Source organism: Limanda limanda, chromosome 9 (genome assembly GCF_963576545.1).
Source record: "Limanda limanda chromosome 9, fLimLim1.1, whole genome shotgun sequence".
Lineage (NCBI taxonomy): Eukaryota > Metazoa > Chordata > Actinopteri > Pleuronectiformes > Pleuronectidae > Limanda > Limanda limanda.
In genome coordinates, this window is record NC_083644.1 from 14892655 (window position 1) to 14919446 (window position 26792).

The 26792-nt window shown below is 44.0% G+C and overlaps 1 protein-coding gene and 1 pseudogene across 1 annotated transcript; both read left to right on the plus strand.

Annotated features, from left to right (window-relative positions):
- The first annotated feature begins 1019 nt into the window (after positions 1 to 1019).
- LOC133011179 (tripartite motif-containing protein 16-like) lies at positions 1020 to 7258 on the plus strand (annotated as a pseudogene).
- A 1447-nt stretch (positions 7259 to 8705) lies between these two features.
- Positions 8706 to 22753, plus strand: enc3 (ectodermal-neural cortex 3). Its single transcript, XM_061077723.1, has 4 exons — positions 8706 to 8950; positions 10666 to 11694; positions 11788 to 12558; positions 21378 to 22753. Exons 2-3 carry the CDS (start codon positions 10672 to 10674, stop codon positions 12529 to 12531), a joined length of 1767 nt encoding a protein of 588 aa, XP_060933706.1. The 5' UTR covers positions 8706 to 8950; positions 10666 to 10671; the 3' UTR covers positions 12532 to 12558; positions 21378 to 22753.
- Positions 22754 to 26792: the final 4039 nt, after the last annotated feature.

Sequence of the window (26792 nt, forward strand, 5' to 3'; positions counted from 1 at the left end):
CTACGGATATGTTACTATACTGGAGTAATTTGAAATGGGCGTGGCAAAATGGCTCAACAGTGCACCCTGGAAAGCAGCCCCTAGGTTTCCCTTTGACCGATCAACACAAAAATCGTGGCCCACGTGTATCATGACCAGACAAAAAAAAAGTCTCAAGGGGCATTATGAAAAACGCAACAGGAAGCCCGCCATTTTGGATTTAGTGGCCATTTTGGCCATATTCCACATTTTTACTTTGACGTACTTGTCCAAACCCTTTCATCAGATCAACTTCAAATTTAGATGAGTGTCATCACAACAAGATGGAGATAAAAACTGATTTAGAGATCGATTTTTCGTCACACCGTGTGACCGTGGCGTCAAAGTTTGATTAAACGCCATCAAAACACGAGGGTTTTGTATCTCAGACATATTTGGTTCAATCGTGTCCAAACTAGACACATTAGACAAGAGACCCGGCCTGATGACATCTACACAGAAAGGGAAGCCCAGGCACTACGATTGGTCTACATGTACAAAAATCGATAGGGACATGTGTCTTTACATTACAAAGAAATACGTCTTTTGGATACATATGCTTAGACCAAACAGGAAGCCCACCATTTTGGATTTGGTGGCCATTTTCAGCTTTTTCAGGGCCTAGACCAGGGGTGTCCAAACTACGGCCCCGCGGGCCAACTGCGGCCCACCATCCACTTTGAATTGGCCCACATCAAAGTAAAAAAATACAACAGTATGTCACACTGTTTAAAGGCAGCTACAGTAAAGGCAGCTGCACTAAAGGTAGCTGCCTTTAAACAGTTACTGTAGCTGCCTTTAAACAGTTTGACATAAAGGCAGCAGCTGCTGACGGACCATACTGTTGCTCTTTTCAATAGTGTGTTAAAACGTGGTAAAAAGAGGAAGTGAACGAGAGAGGGAGGAGCAGAGATCTGTTTCTGTTCGGAGGAAGTGAATCTGTTCTACAGTCTCTGCCAGCAGCTGAAGTGGAGCAGCAAGAAAATCAACTGGACAGAGAAAGATTCTCCTGTTGGATCTGTGTGGATCTACTGAAAGATCCTGTGACTACTGGCTGTGGACACAACTACTGTAAGAGCTGTATTAACACCCACTGGGACAAAGAGGAGGAGAGAGGAAGCTACAGCTGTCCTCAGTGTAGACAGACCTTCACACCGAGGCCTGTCCTGGAGACAAGCACCATGTTAGCTGATTTAGTGGAGGAGCTGAAGAAGACTGGACTCCAAGCTGCTCCTGCTGATCACCGCTATGCTGGACCTGAAGATGTGGCCTGTGATGTCTGCACTGGGAGAAAACCGAAAGCTCTCAAGTCCTGTTTGAATTGTTTGGCCTCTTATTGTGAGAAACACCTCCAGCCAGGGCTGGACTGGGAGAACAAAACGGCCCGGGCATTTTTTGGCTCAGACCGGCCCACATAATTAGCCGAGCACATCTGCCATTAAGACATTTAGAAGACATAAGTTACGTCAATTTAAAGTAGCTCATATTAAAAGTACTTAAGTATCAAAAGTATCTGGTGTTGAAATGTACTTAAGTATCAAAAGTACAAGAACTAAAATTAAAAATGCAAATTGCTTTTTATAGTAGGTCTATACAGACACAAAACAACCCAAAATGTCTCTCCTCAAGATTTATCTCAACTGACTGAAAAATTACAACAACAATATGCATATAATGTATAATTTTACCAATTTTGAACCCTAGATGCTGAGGTTCAAATAGTAAAGGACCAGTGCATCTGAACTTCTATTTAACTATAAACAAGTGCCTCTTGTGTCTGCCCAAGAACATTAATAAACCACAGTATAACCACTATACTATAGGCACACAAAATAAGACACTATCTCTTATCCTATTCTAGAGGAAGTAAAAGTCGTAACAAGATTTCTGAAGGTGAACCTGCGGAGGGATAGACCAACCTCTCGCGCTGCCCCCCCCCCGACGGCAATTGGCCGGCCCAATTGGAGGGAATTTAGAGAGGAAGAAGAGAAAAAAAACAAAACAACAACATAGCGGACCAGACCGGCCCACATTGGGTCAACGGCCCACCGGGATTATGCCCGGTATGCCAGATGGCCAGTCCACCCCTGCCTCCAGCCTCATCTTCAGTTAGCTGCATTGAAGAAGCACAAGCTGGTGGAGCCCTCGGAGAAGCTCCAGGAGAACATCTGCTCTCGTCACGACGAGGTGATGAAGATGTTCTGCTGCTGTTATCTCTGCTCTGTGGAGGAACATAAGGACCACGACACAGTGTCAGCTGTAGCAGAAAGGACTGAGAGGCAGAGAGAGCTCGGGCTGAGGAGACAAACAATCCAGCAGAGAGTCCAGGACACAGAGAAAGACGTGAAGCTGCTTCAACAGGAGGAGGAGGCCGTCAATGGCTCTGCTGATAAAGCAGTGGAGGGCAGTGAGGAGAGCTTCACTGAGCTGATCTGTCTGCTGGAGAAAAGAAGCTCTGATGTGGAGCAGCAGATCAGATCCCAGCAGGAAACTGAAGTGAGTCGAGTCAGAGAGCTTCAGGAGAGACTGGAGCAGGTGATCACTGAGCTGAAGAGGAAAGACAATGAACTGAAGCAGCTCTCAGACACAGAGGATCACAACCAGTTTCTACACAACTACTCCTCACTGTCACCACTCAGTGAATCTACACACTCATCCAGCTTCAGGATCCCTCCTCTGAGGAACTTTGAGGACGTCACAGCAGCTGTGTCACAGGTCAGAGGTCGAATACAGGACATTCTGAGTGAGACAGAGACAGAGATTTTACAGATTGTGTCTCAAGTGGATGTTTTACTGCGACAACCAGAGCCAGAGACCAGAGCTGACTTCTTAAGATATTCACAGGAAATCACACTGGATCCAAACACAGCAAACAGACGTCTGTTATTATCTGAGGGAAACAGAAAAGTAAAACGTATAAAACGTATAAAAAGAATATAGATCAGTCTTATTCTGATCAACCAGACAGATTCACTCATTGGGGTCAGGTCCTGAGTAGAGAGAGTCTGACTGGACGTTGTTACTGGGAGGTTGAGGTGAAGGTGGGGGGAGGAGTTGATGTAGCAGTCGCATACAAGAATATCAGCAGAGCAGGAGACTCAGATGAATGTGTATTTGGATACAATGATAAATCTTGGGTATTATATTGTGATGGAAACAGTTATGACTTTCATTACAACAGCATCTGGACTCGAGTGTCAGGTCCTGTGTCCTCCAGAGTAGGAGTGTACCTGGATCACAGTGCAGGTGTTCTGTCCTTCTACAGCGTCTCTGACAACATGACTCTCCTCCACAGAGTCCAGACCACATTCACTCAGCTTCTCTATGCTGGAGTTATGGTTTATTGTTCTAGATCCACAGCTGAGTTCTGTAAACTCAAATAGACTCAAGTCATTAAAAGCAGTGTTTTAGATTCTGTGTGTAAATCTTTAACTTCTTTTGTCTCCATGTTTGTTGATCAAAGTTCGTCGTGGTGACGTTTCTGCTCCGCACAGAGATCAGCTGTCAATCAAACACTGACCTTCCTTTATCATGTTTAGTTCTCACTTTGTAAAGACAGAAATCAATAATTACACTGGCATGAATGTGTTTGAAAGAACCCAAGCACCAAGCGGTGGGGGGCCCTATTGTATTGTATTGTATATGGGTCTATCTCCGTCAAACTACACGTGTGTAGTTTGTCTGGTCATGATACACATGTCTATCGATTTTTGTGAAGATCGGTCAATGTGAACATGTTCCCTTACATGTTGGTAAGAATCATTTATAATATATAATTCAATTGGGCCTCACTGCCTGTCAGTGCTTGGGCACTGACAGGCAAATAAAATAAAATAAAATAAAATAAAATAATATAAAATAAAATTGTAATTTTTATGAATAGCATTTTGACTGTATCAATTTAGAGATTTTACAAATAAAAGTCACACATTTTTAGCTTCAAGTAGCTAATTTCTGGATATTTCAAAGTACTGTAAAAACACTGTGATCAATAATTTCAGAGAGAGAATGATATGCCTTTGTTTAGGACAATCTATCAATGCACTGAATATTAAACATTTTTACTGTATAGATTAAGAGATTTGTCAAAGTAAAGTCCAACATTTTCACCCTGGAATAGATCATTCCAGGGGATACTTCAAAGTACTGTAAAGCATATCAGTCTCTCTCTGAACTTATTGAGCAAAGTGTTTTTACAGTACTTTGAAGTATCCTGAAATGATCTATTTTCTACAGTGAAAATCCTGAAATGATCTATTCCACAGTGAAAATGTTGGACTTTACTTTGAAAAATCTCCAAATATATCCATTAAAATGTTTGCTAGTCAGTATGTAGGTAGTCAGAGAGGTCCTGAACACAGGCATATCAGTCTCTCTCTGAACTTATTGAGCAAAGTGTTTTTACAGTACTTTGTCAGTATATGCGCGCAGTAGAATTTCTGTGTCGGCTGATTTGACCACAGTTATCTTAGCGAGGACAGTCATTAACAAAATACAGTTAATAATTCCCTTACCCTAACCTAAACCCAATTGTAACCCTAACCCTAAAACCAAGTCTTAACCCTCAACAGTCCATTGACTATGTCCTCACTTTCCAAATATGTCCTCACTCTAAAGGGTCTATGCTTACAAATATAGAAAACAGAAACACACACACACACATACACACTTTTTTGTGCCTCTTCACTTAAGTGAGAACACACATTGGCATAGCTCCTTACCCTAACTTTAACCATCACCACTATGAGCCTTATCTTAACCTTTACAATAACCTTAACATGATACTATGCCTAAAATCCAACCCTTTAACAGCCCTCTGAAGAAGTAAGGAGAGAAATGATCCTCACAAAGCACTTTATTGATTTCCATTCATTGTGGACAGACAGACCTTAACCCTGTCCCAAACCATGACCTTGAACAATGCATGCCTAATCTTAGCTTAACCCTAACCATCGTCACATCTAACCTGTGACCTTAACCAGGACCTCAGAAATGAACATCTACCTCATAGGGGTCAGGATTTGGCCCCCATTAGGTCTACTGGTCCTGACAAGGTCTGGAAAAGGTCCCGGAGAGTTAACAAAAACAAGAAATGCATGTTTGCCACATGGTGGTGATATAGTCCACTGAATCTTTGGTCTAGAGTAAAATGTCTCAAGTTTTTCTCTGAGTGTGAAACACAATAAAGATTATCTATTGTTTGGAAGGACAGTGATATTCAATACACATATTGTTACATTTAGACTTTGATTTTGAATTTGAATTTACAGCAGTAAAATTCCCTAAGAATCCATTTCTCTCACATTGCTTGTAGGAAGTAAGGCTGTAATACATCAAATCACTGCAGGGTAGTATGAGTATAGGTAAGTAATGTCCATTAATGAGGGGCCATCTTGGGTTGGTCATAAGATTACCCTCATTCATACTATTGTTTATTTTGTTGTGTGTTTGTTTCAGCTGAATTGTTTGTACAATTAAAAACAGTTTTTTATTTTATCTCTCAATCTTACAAGAGAAATCTTCCATGTCTTGAAAATCAATAAAAAAAAACTTTGCTCAATTTGAATGGCCTTACTATTTCTACCTATTGCATATTCTTACTATGTTTTCGTCAGCCAGGTTAGGGTTACTCGCTCCAAGGCTTTTACTATAAACTGCGCTGCCAACTCGAACAAAGCTGTCAACTTGCCAGTTGAGTAAATCAATAAAACATTCACCTCCAACCAAAACTGCTTAGGAAACAGGAGCCAACTACATAAATAGGAAGGGATAAGAACCTCTGCATTGTTTGGTGTTGAGTCCTGAGCGTGAGGCTGACCCGCTTCGAGGACCCCTCTCCTTATATTTCAGACGGGATGACCTCATCGAGGAGACCACCTGCCTTGAGTGAACAAAAATGCGATACAGTGAGTCTGCGGGAAACAATGCAGCGACGGTTACTGTCATTCTGAACCTGCACCCAGTGAATGCTTTGTGGCAACGCTGGGGGCATTGAGGAGTGATTGTGGGGGGTCTGATTAGTGCCGTGTCTGCCAGAGAGTAATTAATGACCAGCTACACAATGCACATGCAAACACACACACGTGCACACACATTCACATATGTCCTAAGACCAGTTTGGCCTCAAGCCATGCAGGCCTGACTCAGGGGGAGGAGAGGATTGGGTTAAAGTGCGGCAAACTGAATTAACCTAAGATTACAATCATGAGTTCATTAATCTAATCCGCTTAAATTCTTAATCTCCTGTAGGCACACTTGAGTGTATAAAAGCATTTTGCCCAGTCAGCTGCGAGAGAGGCTCCAACAAGCACCAGCAACAACAGTTATGAAAATGTAAAGTAGCAATATGTGTGTTTATTGGTGTCAAACTCAGAGGTTACACAGAGACGGTTAGCGATGACTTCAAGACCTTCAAGTGTAAAAAAAGACAGTTGGTAACATGAGATGCGAGCGGCTCTCACATTAAATCCCTCTTAAGGAAAACAATTGGAAATAGTGGGTAAGAGGAAAGCTGCCTCTCCCTCTTTAGTTTATCAGTGAGTGTGTGAGAAAGACACTTCTCTCTTACTCTCACACACACACACACACACATATACAAACTCTGATACACTCTGACAGTGGAGAAACAGCAGCAGCTTTTAATCTTCAAAAGCAGCTGTTGAGTGTCAGTAAGAGAGGAGGAGAAACCTGAGCAGTGTCGGCACGGACTCAGGTGTTGAAGAGCTTCTCCCACTCTGTCATTTTAAAACCACAAATATTCAAAACATCCTCAGTCCATTTAATCTTTTAATTAGCTCTATAATGCTTTTTTTATTATTTCTGGCAGTCACTCTTTCTCATATGCTGACTTTCATGGGTGTGTTAAGGCATGAAACATTTTTTTTAGATGCCTCTCCGTTGATCAAGTATGTACAGCCCTCACCCTCATACGGACATTCCTAAAGTGATTAATAATGTCATTAATTACATCAACAGACATGTTGGAACATGTACCAATAAAGATGTGTTTCCTCAACATTGTACATCTGCATTGTATTTCCTTACAAATATACTTTAATATTTGAATCTGAGTAGTATTTGGACACCACTTATGGTTTAATTGATACTCTTAATACATAAAATTCTACCTATTTTTTAAACATTCTTCTTCAAGGCTTTTAAATAGCTTCTGTGTTGTATCATGTTTGCTGTGGCCCATAAAATTCCCTTGTTTGTGCAGGCTGACTTGGCTGACACTTGACTGACCTGATTCTGGTCCTGATAGCCTGCCTCGAACTGAGGGACATTCTATATAAATTCCTGAGAAAACTCACAAGCACCGAAATCCTTCAGAAAATGTCAGGAATTTTGTCGGACAAGTGGTCTCATGGTCCTCAGAAGGACTTTAACCTGCCATCATATGATCATTAAGACTATTGGTTATGTGGAGTCACGGAGTTCATCTTAAGTTTTATTTTCTTAGTTTGTGAATTTTGTGATTCTATAAACCGGGGGAGCTTATATTTTACTTACACATGATATTCTATACACTGACTACAAGGAATTATATTCTGCTATGATACCAGTATTGTTTGTTACAACCTTCCAGAAAACCTGAGGTATGTTCTGACTCTTGCTTCTTTTGGAATGAACCAACAGAAAATGTGTTGCAGCCATTATTATTTGATTTGTGAATACTCATTCATGTGTAGCCTAGTGCAATTTATTATCCTTTTCATTTGAATGTAACACATTTTATCTGTATATTTTAAAATGTTACATAACCTTGTGATTATGGTGATCATAATAAAGTTACCTTATCAAAGTCAGCAGCTACAAAATGTTTCATAATAGGCAGACATTAGGTAATAAAGTACCCTGTTGTGAAAAGATAGGTAGGTAGACAGACAGGCCAATAGACAGATAGACACACAGACCAATAGACAGACAGACAGATAGATAGATAGATAGATAGATAGATAGATAGATAGATAGATAGACAGACAGACAGACAGACAGACAGACAGACAGACAGACAGACAGACAGACAGACAGACAGACAGACAGACAGACAGACAGACAGACAGACAGACAGACAGACAGACAGACAGACAGACAGACAGACAGACAGACAGACAGACAGACAGACAGACAGACAGACAGACAGACAGACAGACAGACAGACAGACAGACAGACAGACAGACAGACAGACAGACAGACAGACAGACAGACAGACAGACAGACAGACAGACAGACAGACAGACAGACAGATAGATAGATAGATAGATAGATAGATAGATAGATAGATAGATAGATAGATAGATAGATAGATAGATAGATAGATAGATAGATAGATACATAGATACATAGATAGATACATAGATAGATACATAGATACATAGATACATAGATACTTTATTGATCCAGAGGGAAATTTAGGAACCAATCAAAACCAGACCTCTTGCCTTGTCATAAAGGTGCTATAACATAGATTATTAAGATGTATATCAAAGTGAAAGGTGGAAGACGGGGGCAGGTGTTTTTGTGGTACACTGATATCTAACATTGTTGGATATAGACCGAAACAGTGGGTTTATTTCTGCGGGGCTTCGCGCTGATTGGTCCACGGCGGCGGGAGGAGGAGGAGCCTGGGGGAGCTGCATCTCAGTGTTTCAGCTCGGTGCTCGTCTGCAGCTGCGTGGCCTCACGACGACAAACACACAACAACTTTATTCCACTCTTCTCCTTTCTTCTGCCTGTGAAGAGAAAAGGAACACATGGCTCCACCATCCCCATCCAGCTTCAGGAAAAGATGCGGATTTAAACTCGGAGTGCGGATTTAGTCTCAACTGAGCCACAACTTCAGACACAAACACCGGAGGGACGGAGGAACAAGTTGAGACCGAGAGAAAGGAACTCGGATCGGCCCCGATCGGCCCTGCTCCCGTCGAGGTAAGAGCTCCAGGACGCGATCCTCCCAAAGTGTACAACTTCCACGACAATGTGTGAGTCAGTGTGAGTCGGTGTGAGGTCGGACCGGGTGGTGTCGGATCGGGTGGTGTCGGGTGCTGGACTCGGGAGGGAAGTTGAGCTCATGCTGAAGCGCTGACCGGAGTTTTCCAGTTACTGCACACAGCGAATTGGATTTCACGCTGAGTCCCTCCACGGAAGTCCTCCGTCCCCCTTTCATCCGGGCTGAATAGACGACTTAAATGTATCTGCTGGGAAACAATAGAAGCCTCTGGGGCAGAAGATATTTATTTGGCCGTTTTGAAGTTTGGTGCAGCTCCGTGCGGTGCCCACTAAAGAGCAGGAGTCATGATAACATGGAGTGTGTTACAACAGTGTTATTACTTAATTATATTCACCAGAGTCTGACCACAGAATGCAATATGGTTCATATTGTAAACTAGGGCTGGGCTTAAACTGTATCAATTATTATCCTAATGTCATTTTCACCAATTTCAATGTGACAGTCAGTATTATACTTGATTAGAAAAAATAATATACAAAAATGTTGTAATCATTATTGATTGTGACTATGTTATAACATGATTATATTCACTAGAGTTTGACTACAGAAAGCCATATAGTTAATATTGTAAATTAGGGCTGTGCGATAAAATTATCAATAATTATTTAATTTTCATCAATAAAATAAAATAAAAGTCCAATATATCTATAGATTGCTTTTGCATTGTTCAAGCCACAGTTAGGAGAATTGTAAAATGTGTTATTCTCTACTCTTAAAGAAGAGTCTAAACCACAACCTTCACTCAGGTGCAAAAATCTGTCTTATACTAATATGAAATAATAATGTAGCGTTTATTGTAATAATTATTGCTTTTGACAGATGTGTTTTTTTTATTTTTATACAAATTCATGGCCCTTTTTGGGATCCAGCTTTATCATTTTTAGACCAGAATATCCTCCCACTTTGTGCGAAAGCTGCAGACCGTCTAAACCCGCTGCAGATTACCACAAGAAAGACTGTGTTTTTGATCTGTTGCACAGCGGTTACATAATTTTATCTTTAAGGAGCCGGTCAGAGGTGTCAGAGCTTATGTGGGCTTGAAAGCTTTGCCTTTGGTACCATCTTGAATGAGAGCCAGCGGCAGAGAAACAGAACAGGCTCACAGGAATTTACTGGCTGTGGTTGTAGGTGACTCACAGCCCTGAAAGGTTTACAGGGGTGGATAGATGTGATATAGGGCAACACCCAGGTGTTGCTTCTTTACCTAACACTAATTACACAGAGCTGTGTGAAGAGTAGGTTGCTCCTTTTTTGCCACAGGTTTTGAGAGCCGAGTCTTGACGTTGATGTATGTCTCTCAGTGTAAATCTTTGCGGCACACAGTGTACACACACTGGTTTTCTGTGGGAGTGCTTCTTATCTGATTCGCTTTCATCTCTGAAGTCTGAAGTTCATTTCCGGTGTAATCCAGCACAGGGATACAGGTCTTGTACTTTTCAACAGCCCATTGACCTGCTATTGACACAGGTTGTTTAATCATAAAGTGGGAGGAGTGTTTATGGTAGCGTTCACATCAAAAGAAGCGTGTTTCCATAAAATCCCTTCCTCCTGCTACCATAAACTGTAGATATGAACACATGACAAGCTCTCCTCCACTTGTGCCAATATTTTTATTTTCTATTTACTCCTCCAGGTCAAGATGTCTGTCAGTAACCACGAAAACAGAAAGTCTCGCTCCAGTTCCGGCTCCATGAATATCCAACTCTTCCACAAGACAACCCATGCGGACAGCCTGTTGACTCAACTCAACCTGCTGCGAAAACGAAAGGTCTTCACAGATGTTGTCCTGAAGGCCGGAAACCGATCCTTCCCCTGCCACCGGGCGGTCCTGGCCTCCTGCAGCCGGTACTTTGAGGCCATGTTCAGCGGCGGGCTCAGGGAGAGTCGTGACGCTGAAGTCAACTTCCATGACTCTCTCCATCCAGAGGTGCTGGAGCTCTTGCTCGACTACGCCTACTCGGCCCGAATCATTATCAACGAGGAAAATGCAGAATCGCTACTAGAAGCCGGAGACATGCTTCAGTTCCATGACATTCGAGACGCAGCGGCAGACTTTCTAGAAAAGAACCTCGACCAGTCGAACTGTTTGGGGATGATGCTGCTGTCGGATGCACATCAGTGCCAGAGACTGTATGAGCTGTCATGGAGGATGTGCTTGGCAGACTTTGCTACCCTCTTCAAGACAGAGGACTTCCTCAGCCTGCCCAGAGACAAAGTCCAGGAGCTAATCCTCAGTGAGGAGCTGGAGGTGGAGGATGAGAGCCTGGTGTATGAGGCTGTCATCGACTGGGTTAAGGCGGACATGGAGCGGAGGCACAGCGAGCTGCCCGAGCTGCTGCGCTGTGTCCGCTTGGCACTGCTCCCTGAAACCTACCTGCTGAAGAATGTGGCTTCAGAGGAGCTGGTCATGTGCCACAAAGTGGGTCGGGAGATTGTTGAAGATGCCGTACGGTGTAAGATGAGGATCCTCCAGAACGACGGCATCGTAACAGGGTTCTGTGCTCGGCCAAGGAAGGTCAGTCAGGCCCTGCTGCTACTGGGAGGTCAGACCTTCATGTGCGATAAAGTCTACATGATCGACAACAAGACCAAGGAGATCACGCCCAAAACAGACATCCCCAGCCCTAGGAAAGAATGCAGTGCCTGTGCTATTGGTTGCAAGGTATGTTGGTGACATATTTCAGTTTCTGCTTCTGCATTTATCGTTATTTAGTTATATAGTCGTCAAAATGTAATATCTCTTTCTGTCTCTCAGGTTTATGTTACTGGAGGGCGTGGCTCTGAAAACGGGGCTTCCAAAGATGTCTGGGTCTACGACACATTACACGACGAGTGGTCCAAAGCGGCCCCCATGTTGGTAGCCAGATTTGGACATGGTGCTGCGGAGCTGGACCACATACTGTATGTTGTGGGAGGACACACGTCTCTTGCGGGATCCTTTCCTGCCTCTCCGTCTGTCTCCCTCAAGCAGGTGGAGCAATACGACCCTCAGACCAACAAGTGGACTCTAGTGGCTCCGCTCAGAGAAGGTGTAAGCAACGCTGCTGTTGTTGGTGCCAAAAACAAACTCTTTGCCTTTGGGGGCACCAGCGTCAACAGAGACAAGTTTCCTAAGGTCCAATGCTTTGACCCTTGTGAGAACCGTTGGTCAGTACCGGCCTCCTGTCCACAGCTGTGGCGATATACCGCTGCAGCTGTAGTTGGTAACCACATTGTAGTGATCGGTGGTGACACTGAATTCTCAGCCAGCTCCGCTTACAGATTCAACAGCGAGACGTTTCAGTGGTCAAAGTTTGGCGATGTGACAACCAAACGGATCAGCTGCCACGCAGTGGCGTCAGGAAACAGACTCTATGTGGTCGGGGGATATGGGGCTCAGAGATGTAAGACACTCGACTGTTACGATCCATCATCAGACTCTTGGGACAGTGTGACGAGTGTGCCCTACTCACTCATTCCCACCGCCTTCGTCAGCACGTGGAAGTACCTCTCAGCATAGCAGGACACACTGTCTGAGGTTTCTATGGTGAGTAATTGTAGTGTCCTAGAACTGACACAAACAAACAAGATGTTAATTATATGTGCTATTCATAGTGTCCCTATTGTCACATAACGAGCGGGAACTGGTTTTATAGGAACAAGAATATCTACACTCAGTCTAAATCACACTGTGACTTCTCGTACGGACCCACGAGAATGTCAGTTTGAACCGGACAACGCCATTTTAAAACCCCTCGCTGTTGTCAAGGTTGCCAGTGGTTACAGTTACACATTATCTAGCTGCTGTGACGGCTGGGTGTTGGATGAACATCCTGGGTTAGGGAGAAGCAGGAATGTCAGTGGTGCCGGTAATAAGAGAGAGAGAAAGAGAGAGAGCTACAACACTAGACCTGTGTCGGTGATAGGGCTGAGGTGGAGAGGTGGGAATCAAGTAGTCCCAAGCAGGATAAGTGGACAGGGGCAGCGCTCTTCGTGTGAAACGACTGACTTATATGAGTCAGTCTGTCCCTGAAAAAAGGTTTGCTTTCCTGTGGAATGCAATCAGAGGGGTCAGTGGTCCAAACCAACGTTTTTAAGGCCCGATACTGAACCTCGAACTGTCCTTGATGTACCTTGATTAGTGTAGTAGTGTTAGTGTGTTAGAAAACCTCTGTATATAGAAGCAGGGTATGAATGGGTGACTGTGACTCAATGTGTGGCTTTGGAGTGGTCGTTAGGACTCGAAAAGTGCTGTAAATATATACATGTCCTTATTTTCCTTAATTAAAATAACACAACATAAGGACATTCACTTAAATTATGTTGAAAGGGTTTTACAGGACAGAAAACCTACTTTAGTTCTATATGGTGAGAGAAGAGAGGCTAATCTCTGCTGCTCAAAGTAACAAATTCAGCTCAGTAATCTTCAGCAAAGGAGCAAGCGCGTAAAAAAAGGAAGGATCCATCCTAAGGGTATGAAAATATGATTGACTGAAACGTATCATACACTGTCAGTGAAGAATTTCTCCACTTCATCTGCCTGAAGGAAAGACAGGTGGCAGTTTTCACAGCTTCATCTGAGCTAAGAGATGATACATTTCCCTCAGGTGTTCTGTGTGTTTTAAGGGGGGGGGGGGTGGAGGAGCATGCACAGGGAAACAAAAGGAGGAAATGCAGTGATGTTTCAAATGCTTGTGCGGTGGTGGTTGAGCGAGTTTTAAGTTCCATGATCCTATTATAGAGCTGATGCGATGGAAAGCAGTTTATTGCTGCACCAGTCTGTGGATTCGCATTTTAAAAAGCTCAGGCTCGGCGCCATCTTTTATTAATGCTTTTGCGGTTTTATCTTCACTAGAGTAATGAAAAACTAGAGACCATCTTTGCAGAATGATCCTACCAGCCATTACGCCCAGCATGTTGATACTCAACCCGCGTGTTGTGTAGTTGTATTACGTGAGTACTATTTGGAGAGATGCTTGTTTAGGTCGTAAAAGAGGTTAGTGATATTTGGAGTCTGTTGTGGGGATCGGCCTGTGGCATAATTGGCAAAGTACGGCTCTCTGGTGTTTTGAGACTGTTCGTAGCCAAACCACAACAGAGGTAGCTCTGCCTTTAGCTACAAGCTCCTTGTTTTGTTTTGGTTTGTGCAAACCCCTCTCCTGTTTGCATCTTTTTCAATCCTCCCCTCAAGCGTGACTGTATCGGTCAGTTTCTGTGTCCAACTCTGTTTTCGCACATACACGGCAACCCAGCATTTATCTAGGCATTACTCGGAGGTAGGCTTGCAAAATTCCGGGAATATTCAAAGTTGGAAACTTTCCATGGGAATAAACGGGAATATACGGGAATTAACGGGAATAAACTGGAAATGTTGTGGGTAATTTATACAAACTGTGTTTACCTTGTCATATACAGACATAAATATAAACATTTAGTTTTTTTATAGGCTGATTTGAGCCCTGAGGAAACTTTGGGCACTTGACTATATGCTTCTGCATTGTTGTGTCATTCTTAACATAGGTCTTTGCAAATGTACACAGCCTTTCCTTGTACATTGGATGGGGTGAAATGTCTCCACACATGAGATAGTGCACGTGGCAATGTTCTGTAGAATAAGATGAGAAAAAAGTTTGTAAAAAAACACTAATGCAATGCCAGAGATATAAATAGTTAGCCAAACAATTGGAATCGTCTGTAAACATATTTTACAATTGATGGATAAACAAATGGAAATAGGCTAGATGAACAGATGAACAATCCTCAATCAGCATGCTAATATATTTTCCCGAGTAATATCATCGAAACTTACCTGACTAGTCCTGCACAATACAGTAGGCCTCAATAGCCCTGCTGTAGTGTGCAGGATGCTGGGAGTTATCTGTGCATGTGATGGAAGAATGAACAGTGGAGGGTTGAAACTCAACGTGCAGCGTGTGCTGCATTCCATCCATCTTTAAAATAGAGTTTTGAATGATGCTCAGCGTTTCAATTGCGTAGTTAATTTTTTTTCAAAATTCCCGAGCAAAACTTCCCATGGAAAGTTTCCGGAAATTTACCGGAAACTCTCCGCCCCTTTGCAACCCTTCTCGGAGGAGCTTTGTGTGAGAATGCAAATATCTGAATCAGTTGGCCCGGACATCAGATGGACTTTACACTTTCAGCTCCATGTCCATGTAATGTCCGATGGAGCAGATTTGTGAATACCGGTCCTTGTCCGGAGAGTTCGCTGCGAGCAAGTGGGCGGGTTGATGTTCCGTTCAGCCTCCTGCACGTTCTCCTCAGGCGCAACACTTTGCCTAGAATCAACAGTCCAGGTGAAAAACACACCTAATACTGACAACCTCAAAACATCCACTCTACTGCGAGGGAAAGGCGAGGGGGGGAATGAACAAGCTCCTTCGTGTGCTGCCAGGAAGTTTGAAAATGAAAACCAAGCGGAAGCTGGTGAGAGGCAGGAGGCGTATGTGTGACTTGTGTCAACAGTAAACAGCTGGGTGTGATGGAGCTGGGGGCTTAGCATCATAAGGCTGCTGGTATGGACCACCGTCTCCATGGTACTCAAGGCTTTTCTGGCCCGATGGAGACAGACAGGCTGGCTATGAACCATCAAGGCACCGCGTCCTCATGAACTCAGCCAGGCAGCTACCGTAGCTGCTCTCCCGCTGCCAAACGCCTTTTATGTTTAATTACAGCAGCCGTTGGAAAAAAAAGCTCAGCGTTGGAGCTTGTTAAGCAGGCGTCCTGCCCTGACGCTGGTCGACTCTCTCTCACCCGAGACGGGGAGGGGGCCCCGAGAGGAGTTGGCAGAAATTAAGTGAATAGCAGAGTGACACGGAGTCGGACGTGTTCACACATCCACTGATAGAGTGTACACACAAGCAGGCGAGGTACAGATGAAGGGAACGGGAGTAAGACCGGAGGAGGCAAAGCTATATTTTGCGCCGTTTGGCAGCCGAGACTAACGCCTGCCTAAAAATACTTTGCTCCAGAGGCTGTCAACTTTCAACTGGGATCAGAGAGGAAAATAAGTGTGTGTGTGTGTGTGCGCGTGTGTGTGTTCCTTTCATGTTTATGAGGAGAGCTGAAACCACCAGTCAGCTGTTCAAGTATTCACTAGTAGTATTGTACGTTTTTGCTCAGTTGTGAAACCACTGGTTGTCTACTTGTGCTTCTCTCTCTCTCTCTCTGTCTCACCCACACACAGTCACATTGCTGACATTGCCTGTCCTTTAAAAAGCCAGCCATCCTTACTCTAATTTGGGAGGAATGAAGGTGTGGCCTGCATTCCCATTAGTAAAGATTTGTTAACGTTGGGGTTGAGGTCGTTTCAGGCGTCCCGACACTTTGCTCGGCCTCTATCACACCAGCCTTGCTGCTCTTCTTTTCTTTTTTTTTCTCACCACCTCCCTAAGTTTGTAGCCTTGCAAGTTTCCACCAGATGTGTCTAACCCCAGAGTCCAGGGCCAAACCAGAACCCACTGTTGATGGAAAACTATTTGTAAATGTTAAAGCATTATGGCTCCTATTTGTTATGGTTTAGACTGGAGGAGAAAGTAGCTTTTTAAATGTTCTCAAGTAGACTAAAAGCATCAACAACTAAACAGATTACATTTTTTTGTGTGTGTGTTTCTGAGTTGGTGCGTTGATCAGCATCCGGGTGTAATCTTTTCCGTCGTTGGTACCAGACAGCCGGCAGACGGGATGTAACCAGAGAGCCCAGCACAAAGTTCAGCGCAGGCTCTCTCTCCTTCAAACCCCTGAATTATAATGCCCACTACAAATGACTGTTATCGACACTTGAGCCTTTGTTCCCCCCCACCCACCTCCGCCTTTCTGCAGCCCTCTCTCCTCATCATCCCTCTCCGCTGCCAAAAATCACAGACATACCCAGCGTCCTCCTTTTTAACAGCTTCCACTGCAACCCTTATGAGGTGGGCAGGGCGCTGTGTGATGGGGTCCACCTGGATAGGTCAGTGGGGCCACGGAGGGAGCCAGCGCCGGGCCCTCTGTGTCCCCAGGCAGCTGCTGTAAAATGGAAAGGTCACAATGGGGATCAGGGAGGAGGAGCACAGAGGCCCCCAGTCGCTCAATACTAATGTTTTATTAATGCCTGGCCGTGAGGGCCACCAGGAACACAAGCTGAATGAGGCTTTTATTGTGGCATCTGTGTACAACAACGATCCCACCTCCGCTCTCTCAGACACACACACAGACAGTTAAAGTTAGCACGTGCTCGTCTCCCCCCCCCCAAATACACACACACACACACACTTCATCTCTGGTCCCTTGAGTAATCAATCTGCCACATTATGGCCCTCAGCACGGCTGCTTAAATTTGCATAAACCTAATGGAGTTTTTATTGGTCTTTTCTCCACTCGGCGAGTAACAAAAAGCCAAAAGGGGAAGAAGTTGCTCAAAATGGCTGAATAATCACCCAGACTAATTTGATTACGCCCTTAAAAAGAGATGAGCTGTCATACAGTTACAGGGGCCTCTTCAGGAAGCCAGCTGGGCCGGGACCGAGTGTGTCTGCCTGGTAATTAATCTGAATTACGTAATATTTGCACCTCTGAAGTAGCACTGAAGTGGCGTGTATTCAGCCACAGAGACGCTCTTTGTTCCAGTCTTCAACTGGACTTCCTGCGAGGATTCATGAAGATGTGGCTCATTAGACTTTGCAGCTGGACCAAGACGCCTGTAGCTCATCCTGGACTCCCTTTTGTTTGTCCCTCCAAACGATGCAGGCTCATGTAAATTAAGTCACAGTGATTCATTCGTGGGTCAATACAGTGGAATTCTAGGTGGTCATTAGTAAACATGGCACAGGCCTGGTTGGACACAAGGGACGGACAAAAAGAGAGGACTCGGCTTTGGTCTGGTGTATTGTGGGTAATTGGGCCTCCAGAAGACACAGATGCAAGAAAACGAACCAAAAAACGGGCCGTGCATGTGTCGTCTGGCCCCGCCCCCGTGGTGTGTGTTTCCCCCATCCAGTGTGATGGTCAGGGTTCCTACGGTCATGAAAAACCTGGAAAAGTCATGGAATTGTAAAATGTTTATTTCCAGGTCTGGAAAAGTGCTTGAAAAAAATAAAATCCCAAAAGTTTTGGAGAAGTCATGGAAAATTGTTATATTCACATTTTCATGTCGTTAATTTACGCTGAGTTTTAAGCAGGCATACTCTCTCATACTAATTGAAAAGTTCGGTGGGGAAGCAGGCGGGATAATGCACTATGCCAGGGAAGTGTAGATTTAACCATGCTTGGCTACAAATGGAAAAGTACATGCCATGGGTTACAACAGACAAAGATCTCTATCAAACTATTGTCTCTCATTCATTTGTGTAATTTAAGGTATACTGTATGCTTTGGAATTCTCATTGTCAGCTTAAATACTACATTTTGTCAGTTTTTCATGTACACACCGGGATTTCACCAAATGTTTGGTCATGGAAATTTGGTTTAAAGTTATTGAATAGTCATGGAAAAGTCATGGAAATCCATTGGTCTAAATGTGTATGAACCCTGGATGGTTTTGGTGGTGATTTCGCAATAATTCGAATAATTGAGATTTAGTGATTATTTTCTTTTGACAAACTCAATCTGGCGTTATTCCCATGTGGAGGAGAAGTGATGGAAGCCGGTTAAACCTCAGAGCGCCTCATGCAATCACTTCACAGAGTCCCAGCCCATCTGTTAGGTGAGCTGAAGGACACACGGACTCCCTGCGTCCCTCACTGCAGCACACTGCGGTTACTGCAGAGGACCAGACCGAAGACACACACACGAGGCATGTGGTGACTTTTGTGGGTTACACTTATTAACCTCGCCACCTGTTGGCCTCACACGCTGATTCACTCAAGACCTGTCGGCGGAAGTAAAGGTCGTACCTGTAAAGTCTTCTGACTTTTTAAGTACAGTGAGACAGGGAAAACTAAGTTTGAGTTGTAGTCTGGATGAAATTGTTGAAGTAGAAGATGGTGTCACAGGTGAACAGTGTGGTCGGTACAGCTCCCTCTCTTGTGAGATTGACCTTGACGTGACAGGTAATAATGTCGAGACTCTGGAGTCGGTCTGGAGCTCATTTCCGTTTGCAGCGGAGGGAGCTGACGTGTGCTGTTGTTCGACGGATTTACTCGTGATGACAGACCAATAACCTTTGTGGAATACACTTTGACATTACAATCTAGCCTTTTTCGTTCCCCTCTGAACTGTCACTTATTTTAAAATAAAGGTCACTAACATAAAAGATCTTGGAACCTGCACTTGACATAGGTCATTTTGTGGCCGTGAGTTCTGATCCAGCCGGTGGCTCGACAACATGAATACAGTGAAAGGTGTGAAAGGCCACTGACGCTGAAGTAGAGAGATAGGCGACTAAAAATAAAGCTGCAGCTCTTGTGAAAGTCTGATATTGTGGGAGGTATAGCAGACCAGAGCAGCAGAGTGTTTAAGATTCGGAGGCTCGCTCTTCATCAGCTGCACTGAGAGATTAAACCGGCACAACTCAACAAGTGCAGCACATGACACATACCCATTAACACTGTGGGAGAGCGGCAATGGAAACTTCCATCAGGCCGGCAGTTGCATGTCATAGAGAAAAGCATTGCAACGATTGCCTTGGTTTTAAAGGCTGAGCCCACTGATGCCTCTTTTACACCAAGGGTATGCGCAGGTTTTTCGAACATGTTTAAAATAAGTGATTGATCTGCTGAGACCGACTGGGAATATTCCATGCCAGTGTTGCATCTTGCATGATGTTCCCAAGCCGTTAAAAGAAAAGGTTCATGGCAAGAAATGTGCGTGTTCACTCGTGTGTTATGTTTCCATCACTGCTGATTGGAGTTGGAGCCGATACAAACCTGTGTCTACTGCAGAGGAATTTGACCTGGAGGTGAAAGCAGATTGTATCAATTCCCATTGCAGACAAACCGTTGTAGAAATCTAAATGTGCCAGAGTAACAAACCCTTTTCTTCAGTTTAACCAAAGTTAATATGCGACAGATTTTTTTTAAAGTTTCACAACGGAAACCTAAACAAGATATAACATAATATGTTTGCTTTAGAGGTGCTCGTGGGTTTCCCATTGTTTCCAGCCTTTGTACTAAGCTTAGATAAACTAAGCTTAGCTGAACTAACCAGCTGTTGACTGGACTGGTATTTAACTAAGAAACCAATAAAACAAGCAAATAAACACACTTCTCCCCAAATATTTAACTGTTGCACTGCAAAACCTTCTTCATTAAAAAGTTTTGTTTCTCAAAGTAAGGTGTCAAAACTGAGATCAGGTGTTTTGTCATTCAATAGAGGAAAATCAACAATGTCTTTTTACATCTTTGTTTTTTTTCATGACACATATCAGGTTAAATATACATACTGTATTATGTATAGCATCAACCTGACAGCGTGACACTTCTGGAGTTTAATGTACAAACAGAGACGTTCACTTCTGCTGCTGAACCTTGTTTGTAACTTCCTTTCTCCCTCTCTATTGTTATTCTAATAGATGTGTCCTACTGTTCTGCCCCCGGCAATGTATTCACAACAGTAACAGATGTGTACAGATCAGTGCAGGCTTCTGTAGTGTCTGTCGGCTTTGTTGGCCATGGAAATGAGAACTCATTAGGTTATCCAAACAAACCCCCAGCCAGGCCTGCCTGTAACTGTCAACTCTCATCTCTCCCAGAATAGAGAGCGCACACATTCTTCATCTCCTCTGACAGAGCGGAGATATCATCCCCCCCCAAAAAAAGCTCATTACATGTAAACAGCATGTTCGGGGTTTCACTCCAACCCCCTCCCAAAAATATGCGGTGGAACATTCCTTCATAACAGCAGGGGAGGAAAATTAGACGCTGAAGTATCTGAGGTTGCAGAGATGAGAGATTCCAAAGAACTCATCCCAGTGTTTGTAGTAAATATGTTGCTTCAAACATGGAGGAATTTGAAAATTGGACAAGCTCTCATACAGAATAAATTATATCCGGATAAAGCAAACGAGCAGATGGTTTTGGAACATGCATTTTATCAGCTTATCTTGACAGAGCCGGGTCCTCCCCTCTGCCACCCTCACATATTTATTACCTCGCAACATAAATGGCTTGAGCAGCTTAACTCCACATGCCAGGAGGACTTTGGTTAAATAACGGCCCGTCCCGAGGCATTATTAACGCTATGTGGGTAAGCCTGATAAAATGGCATTTTGATAAGCTGACGTGTAGCGCCGAGGACCCGAGTCTGTGCATTCCTCTGCGTGAGAAGGTCCAGGCCTCCCCTCTGGGTCATGTGGTCGGCCCTCATACAGCCGCAGCTCCTCTCAAGTTCACGGGACCTAAACATTAATCTCCCTCTGTCTCTTTCCCTCAGATCGGCCGTGGTGTCTGGTATGCTGGCTGCAGAGAGGAGGAGGAGGAGGAGGAAGGGTTTGTGTATTCCTGCCCTGGCTCCATCCAGGCTGATTCGCATTATCTTCATCTGCAGAGGAGTGAAAGCCCCGAGTCCTGGAGACAGCCCAGCGACTGGAAGTCTGCGGCCTCTTTTCCACCTGATCTGTTTACTCATCTCTCTTGTGTAACTTTCCCATGTAGCCACGAGCTTGAGCTGGACTCGTTGCCATGAATAAGAAGCATGGACGTTCTCTTTCCACCGCTGGGCTCTAATAAGCTACTGTGACTGTATCAGCCCGACACTGTTACAACCCACATCCTCGGAACCTGTATCATCTCGCCTGTAGAGTGGCAGTTTAACAGACTCTGACGTGGCTTTGTTTTAACAGTGAACTAAGACAGAAACTCAGCCGTCTTCTGTTGTGGTTCGTCTCTTCTCCTGGACACTGGGCATTTCCTCAGGTGTAATTTATCCGGACTGCTTATGGACTGAGTGAGACCTTGAGCTCTGCCGGGCGTTTGGAGGATCTAGAGAAGACATTCGGGGAAGTGTATGATTTTGTGCACAGAAACGATCTTCCTGTCTGTATTTTTAGACGTTGGACTCGGGCTTCCCTCAAATTTGGCGAGCTAAATTTGAATCTTCCTCCTCGACTCAAAATACAAGCTCGCAAGAGAGAATGTGGCCCATTACGGCCGTAGAAGACACTTTTCCGTTTCGAGATGTCAAGCTATGATTTTTGTGATTCTTATTTGTTTTGTCTCAGGGTTATGTATAGTTTGCCTGTATTCGTTCAAGGAAGGGCAGCCTTTTTGTTTTTGTCTGTTCTGAATGTTTGTTTTGTGAATGTTCTAGTTTTGTTATAAACATTCTTACTGAACGCTCTCATTTAAAAAAAAACATTCTGAAAACCTATGATGACGCTTGATAGCAGTGGTCATGTGTAAAACCTAAATATTTGCCAAAACTCAAATAGCGTATTATTAATTTGGAAAGCTAGGTGTTTCCAGACTTGTTAACTTTGTAGTTCTAATATCTGAGTATCATTAATGGAAGTATTTCTGTGTGTATAGTTTGTATATTTGCCTTGTACTTAATTTGTAGAAGCCTTTGATTTGCACAGTTTGTACAAAGAAATCTATAATTGGTCTTAATTTTTGTATCTTTGTCTTAACCCAGATTGGGATGAGTGTGAATAATCAAAGCCTTTTTTGTAGCAGCTGTTATTTCTCTCTTAGCAAAACTCATTCGTGTGCATTTTTCCCCGATATATCACATGTAATTGATATATGAAGCTCTTACTGATACACCATCTGTTACTTCATGTTCTACCATCAATAAAATGTCATCTTGTTGAAAAATGTCCATCCACTGTTTTTCCAGGGAATGTTTGGAATTCTGCAGCTGGTTCCTTAAAGAGCGTGGGCAGCCATATAATCACACAGGTACTCTTAACGTGCCTTGAATAGTTTCCATGCGCAGGTTAGGAGTAGGGTTGCAAAATTCCGGGAATATTCAAAGTTGGAAACTTTCCATGGGAATTAACGGGAGTTAACAGGAGTTAACGGGAATTAATGAGAATATACGGGAATTAACGGGAATAAACTGGAAATGTTGTGGGTCATTTATACTAACTGTATTTACCTTGTCATATACAGACAAAAATATAAACATTTTGTTTTGTCATAGGCTGATTTGAGCCCTGAGGAAACTTTGGGCACTTGACTATATGCTTCTGCATCGTTGTGTCATTCTTAACATAGGTCTTTGCACAGTATTTGCAAATGTACACAGCCTTTCCTTCTACATTGGATGGGGTGAAATGTCTCCACACATGAGATAGTGCACGTGGCAATGTTCTGTAGAATAAGATGAGAAAAAAGTTTGTAAAAAAACACTAATGCAATGCCAGATATAAATAGCAAGCAAAACAATTGGAATCGTCTGTAAAAATATTTTACAATTGATGGATAAATGAATGGAAATAGGCTAGATGAACAGATGAACAATCCTCAATCAGCATGCTAATATATTTTCCCGAGTAATATCATCTGAACTTACCTGACTAGTCCTGCACACTACAGCAGGCCTCAATAGCCCTGCTGTAGTGTGAAGGATGCTGGGAATTATCCCAGCAGTTATTATAATGGAAGAATGCACAGTGGAGGGTTGAAACTCAATGTGCAGCGTGTGCTGCATTCCATACATCTTTAAAATAGAGTTTTGAATGATGTTTTTATTGCTCAGCGTTTAATTTGCGTAGTTTTCAAAATTCCCCAAATTCCCGAGCTTAACTTCCCATGGAAAGTTTCCGGAAGTTTCTGGAAATTTACCAGAAACTTTCCGCCCATTTTCAACCCTAGTTAGGAGTAGTTTGGGTATTTTAGCAGGAACACCCGTCTCCTTCCTGCTGTTTGCCCACGACGGCTCCTTATAATACCCTCTTGTCACAGCCATATATCTCACGTCCTGGTAATGTGGTGTGTGAGTGAGGTGCAAGCCGCTGTCGCTCTGGCACTTGTCCTGTAAGATGTGCACACGCATTATAACCCTCAAACCCAGAAGAATGTGCTAATTCTGCACGGCGTCAGTCAGGTGATGCTCCTCCGCGGCTCGCATTCTGCTTGCGGCCGGCTCTACGTGAGAAGACGGTGCAGTGCAGACTGGGCGTCGGGTGGGGAGATGTCTGGTTGGCACGCTCTGGCATGGAGGCAGGGAGGAGGACCAGAGAGGAATGTACCCACACTCAGATTGGAGGGAGGTGTGCTGCCTGCAGGGTTGAAGTCTTGGTTACCGAACCATCATTCCTGTGTTGTCTAAACAGTCCACATGCACTCTTATAATCAGACCTCTCTTGATGACTGTTTAGATTTCAGTGGTTCACTTTAAACGTTCAAATTCTTTCTCTATTTCATTTCCACGCAAACTGCTGGACGTGGCAACAGATGATTTAAACACCAGCTGTTGTTGTTTTCATCTGCAGTTGTTTGTTAGTTTGCAGACTTCTGCTTAAACTACCTGACAGATTGTTAGGAATCCTGCTGGAAGGGCGGGTCAGGGAGGAACCTTTATGGATGCAGTCGATAAAACTCATTTAGGAAAATTATATTTCAGATTGTACACTTTGGTGCGGCTTGAATTTTAGGACACTCATGGGCCTTGGCAGAGATTTGCACTCTACTGAGAGACATTCTAGTTTTTATTCTGTTCTTCACCATAGAAACAGCAAATTGACGACAGACGATCATCAGTAGATTCCAGTCGTCTCCCGACCAAGATTAAGATTAGGATTAAGATACATTTATTTATCCCACACACATGCACAGACATGCACAGGCACACTCATGCAAGCGGAAATTTAACCTCTGCCATCTGGTGCAGGACACACAGAGCAGTGGGCAGCCGTGTACGGCGCCCGGGGAGCAGATGTTGGGGGAGTAAGGTGCCTTGCTCAGGGGCACTAGACAGGGTAGGGAGAATCCTCTTGGATTTTTGGACAGATCAATCCAGGTTCGTCTTTTTGTTGTTTCTCCGTGGAGTCGAACCAGAGACGAACCACAGACCTTTTCTGACCATAGTCCAAGTTTCTGCCACTAGTCCACACTGTCCCCCCCATGCAATACTTCATTCATTAAATACTTCATTCATTAAGCCAGCCAGACCTTTAGCCACCAGGAAGAGACACCCCCCTATGAAATATTCTAAACACTAACAATTCAATCATTTTTCATGTAAAGTTCTTTGTGCCGATTTCCCTCCAAATGACATGATTTGTGCAACCAATTGCATAAAAGCTCTGGGGGACGCCCTACCACTTGAGTGACATAATGCCGCAGCATTGTTCCGTCTTTTCAAAGCCAACCGAAAAAAAACTTCAAAGCTCGACGTTAATTGGACGTAAACAAGAGAAGGCTCCAAACACTGCCCCTCCGCAGCCATGACATCATGCCTGTAACAGGCTGCATGTCCAGTCGAGCATGCTGACACGTTTGGGCCAGTATGTGTGCCGGGATTCATCAAAGCTTAATTTATGGATTTTTTTCCCTTCTTCTTATAAATACAATCCAGACATGCATAGAAAGATGAAACGCCGCTCTGTGAAAAGGATGACCTGGCACTGGACAGCAGGATGAGCCGGCCGGACAATGGCGGCCATTGTCATGTAAATGTGCAAACCGGGCAATTTCAAACAGATCTCGCCGACGACACAATTAAACGACTGTGAATAAATAGACATTTGAAAGTCGTCCGGAGACAAAAGGACCTCAGAGGCTGCCAAAACAAAACAAAATAAAGGGGAAGGAGGCGAATAAAGGAGAGAAGGAGGACAAACTGCCATCACAATCTGTGTGGGATATCCGTGGATGTGTGTGGCTTTGCATGAATATGAATTTATGCTTAATATGCGTGTGTGTGTGTGCGCGCGTGTGTGTGTGTATGTGTGTGTGTGTGTGTGTGAGGGGACAAGCAGTTACAGCCTGTTGTTAACACACAAGAAAGGAGGCAGTGAGGTGGAACGGACAGGGACGTTGCACTCTGCCTCTCCACCCAAATATCGGCGTGTGTCTGCCGGACGGAGACCCCCAGCTGGGGCCCCCGTCCGCCTGCCCCCCCGTACAAGGACAAAAGACGCCTTGTTGATGCCAGAATCGACCTCCTCTCACCTTCCCTCGGGGGGGCCTGGCTCTGCAGACCGGATCAATATTCACCCTCTGGCCAGAGCAGATCTGATATGACAGATCTGCCAAAAGCTGCAATGACCTCTGAATTTTTAACCAAGAGACATAAAGTCGACTGAATCTGGTATCATAGTGTTATATTCGTTTAGCAACCCGCTGTACATAAAAATAACATAAATCCTAAAGTTGATTTCTTTTAGAGTTGGAGATTCATCTTTGAAACTGTGGACTGAGAGGAGACGTCCCTCCCTCTCTCCCTCCTCTTCTTACATAAGCCTCCCTGGTTGCAAATCTCTGTGAGCAAACATCAGGCCTCCTCTCCACCACTTTCTCTCTTTCTGTGTCTCACTTTCAAATGAAGTTTCATTGTACTTTATTGGTACCTATATGAAAAAAAAAGTATTAAGAAGCCAGGAGCTTGTCCAAGTCTCCAAGATTAAAAAGTGAATGAACAATGTCCACTCCCCCCATCCCTCTCTCTCCCTCTCCGTTTGTGTTTCAATGCTGGTGGAGGAGTTAGAGGTGTCTCTGCATCCCTCTCTCTCTCTCTCTCTCTCTCTCTCTCTCTCTCTCTCTCTCTCTCTCTCTCTCTCTCTCTCTCTCTCTCTCTCTCTCTCTCTCTCTCTCTCTCTCTCTCTCTTCTCTCTCTCTCTCTCTCTCTCTCTCTCCCCCCCTTCTCCTTCCCCTGGTCTCTCTGGCTGTGGGCATCTCTGCT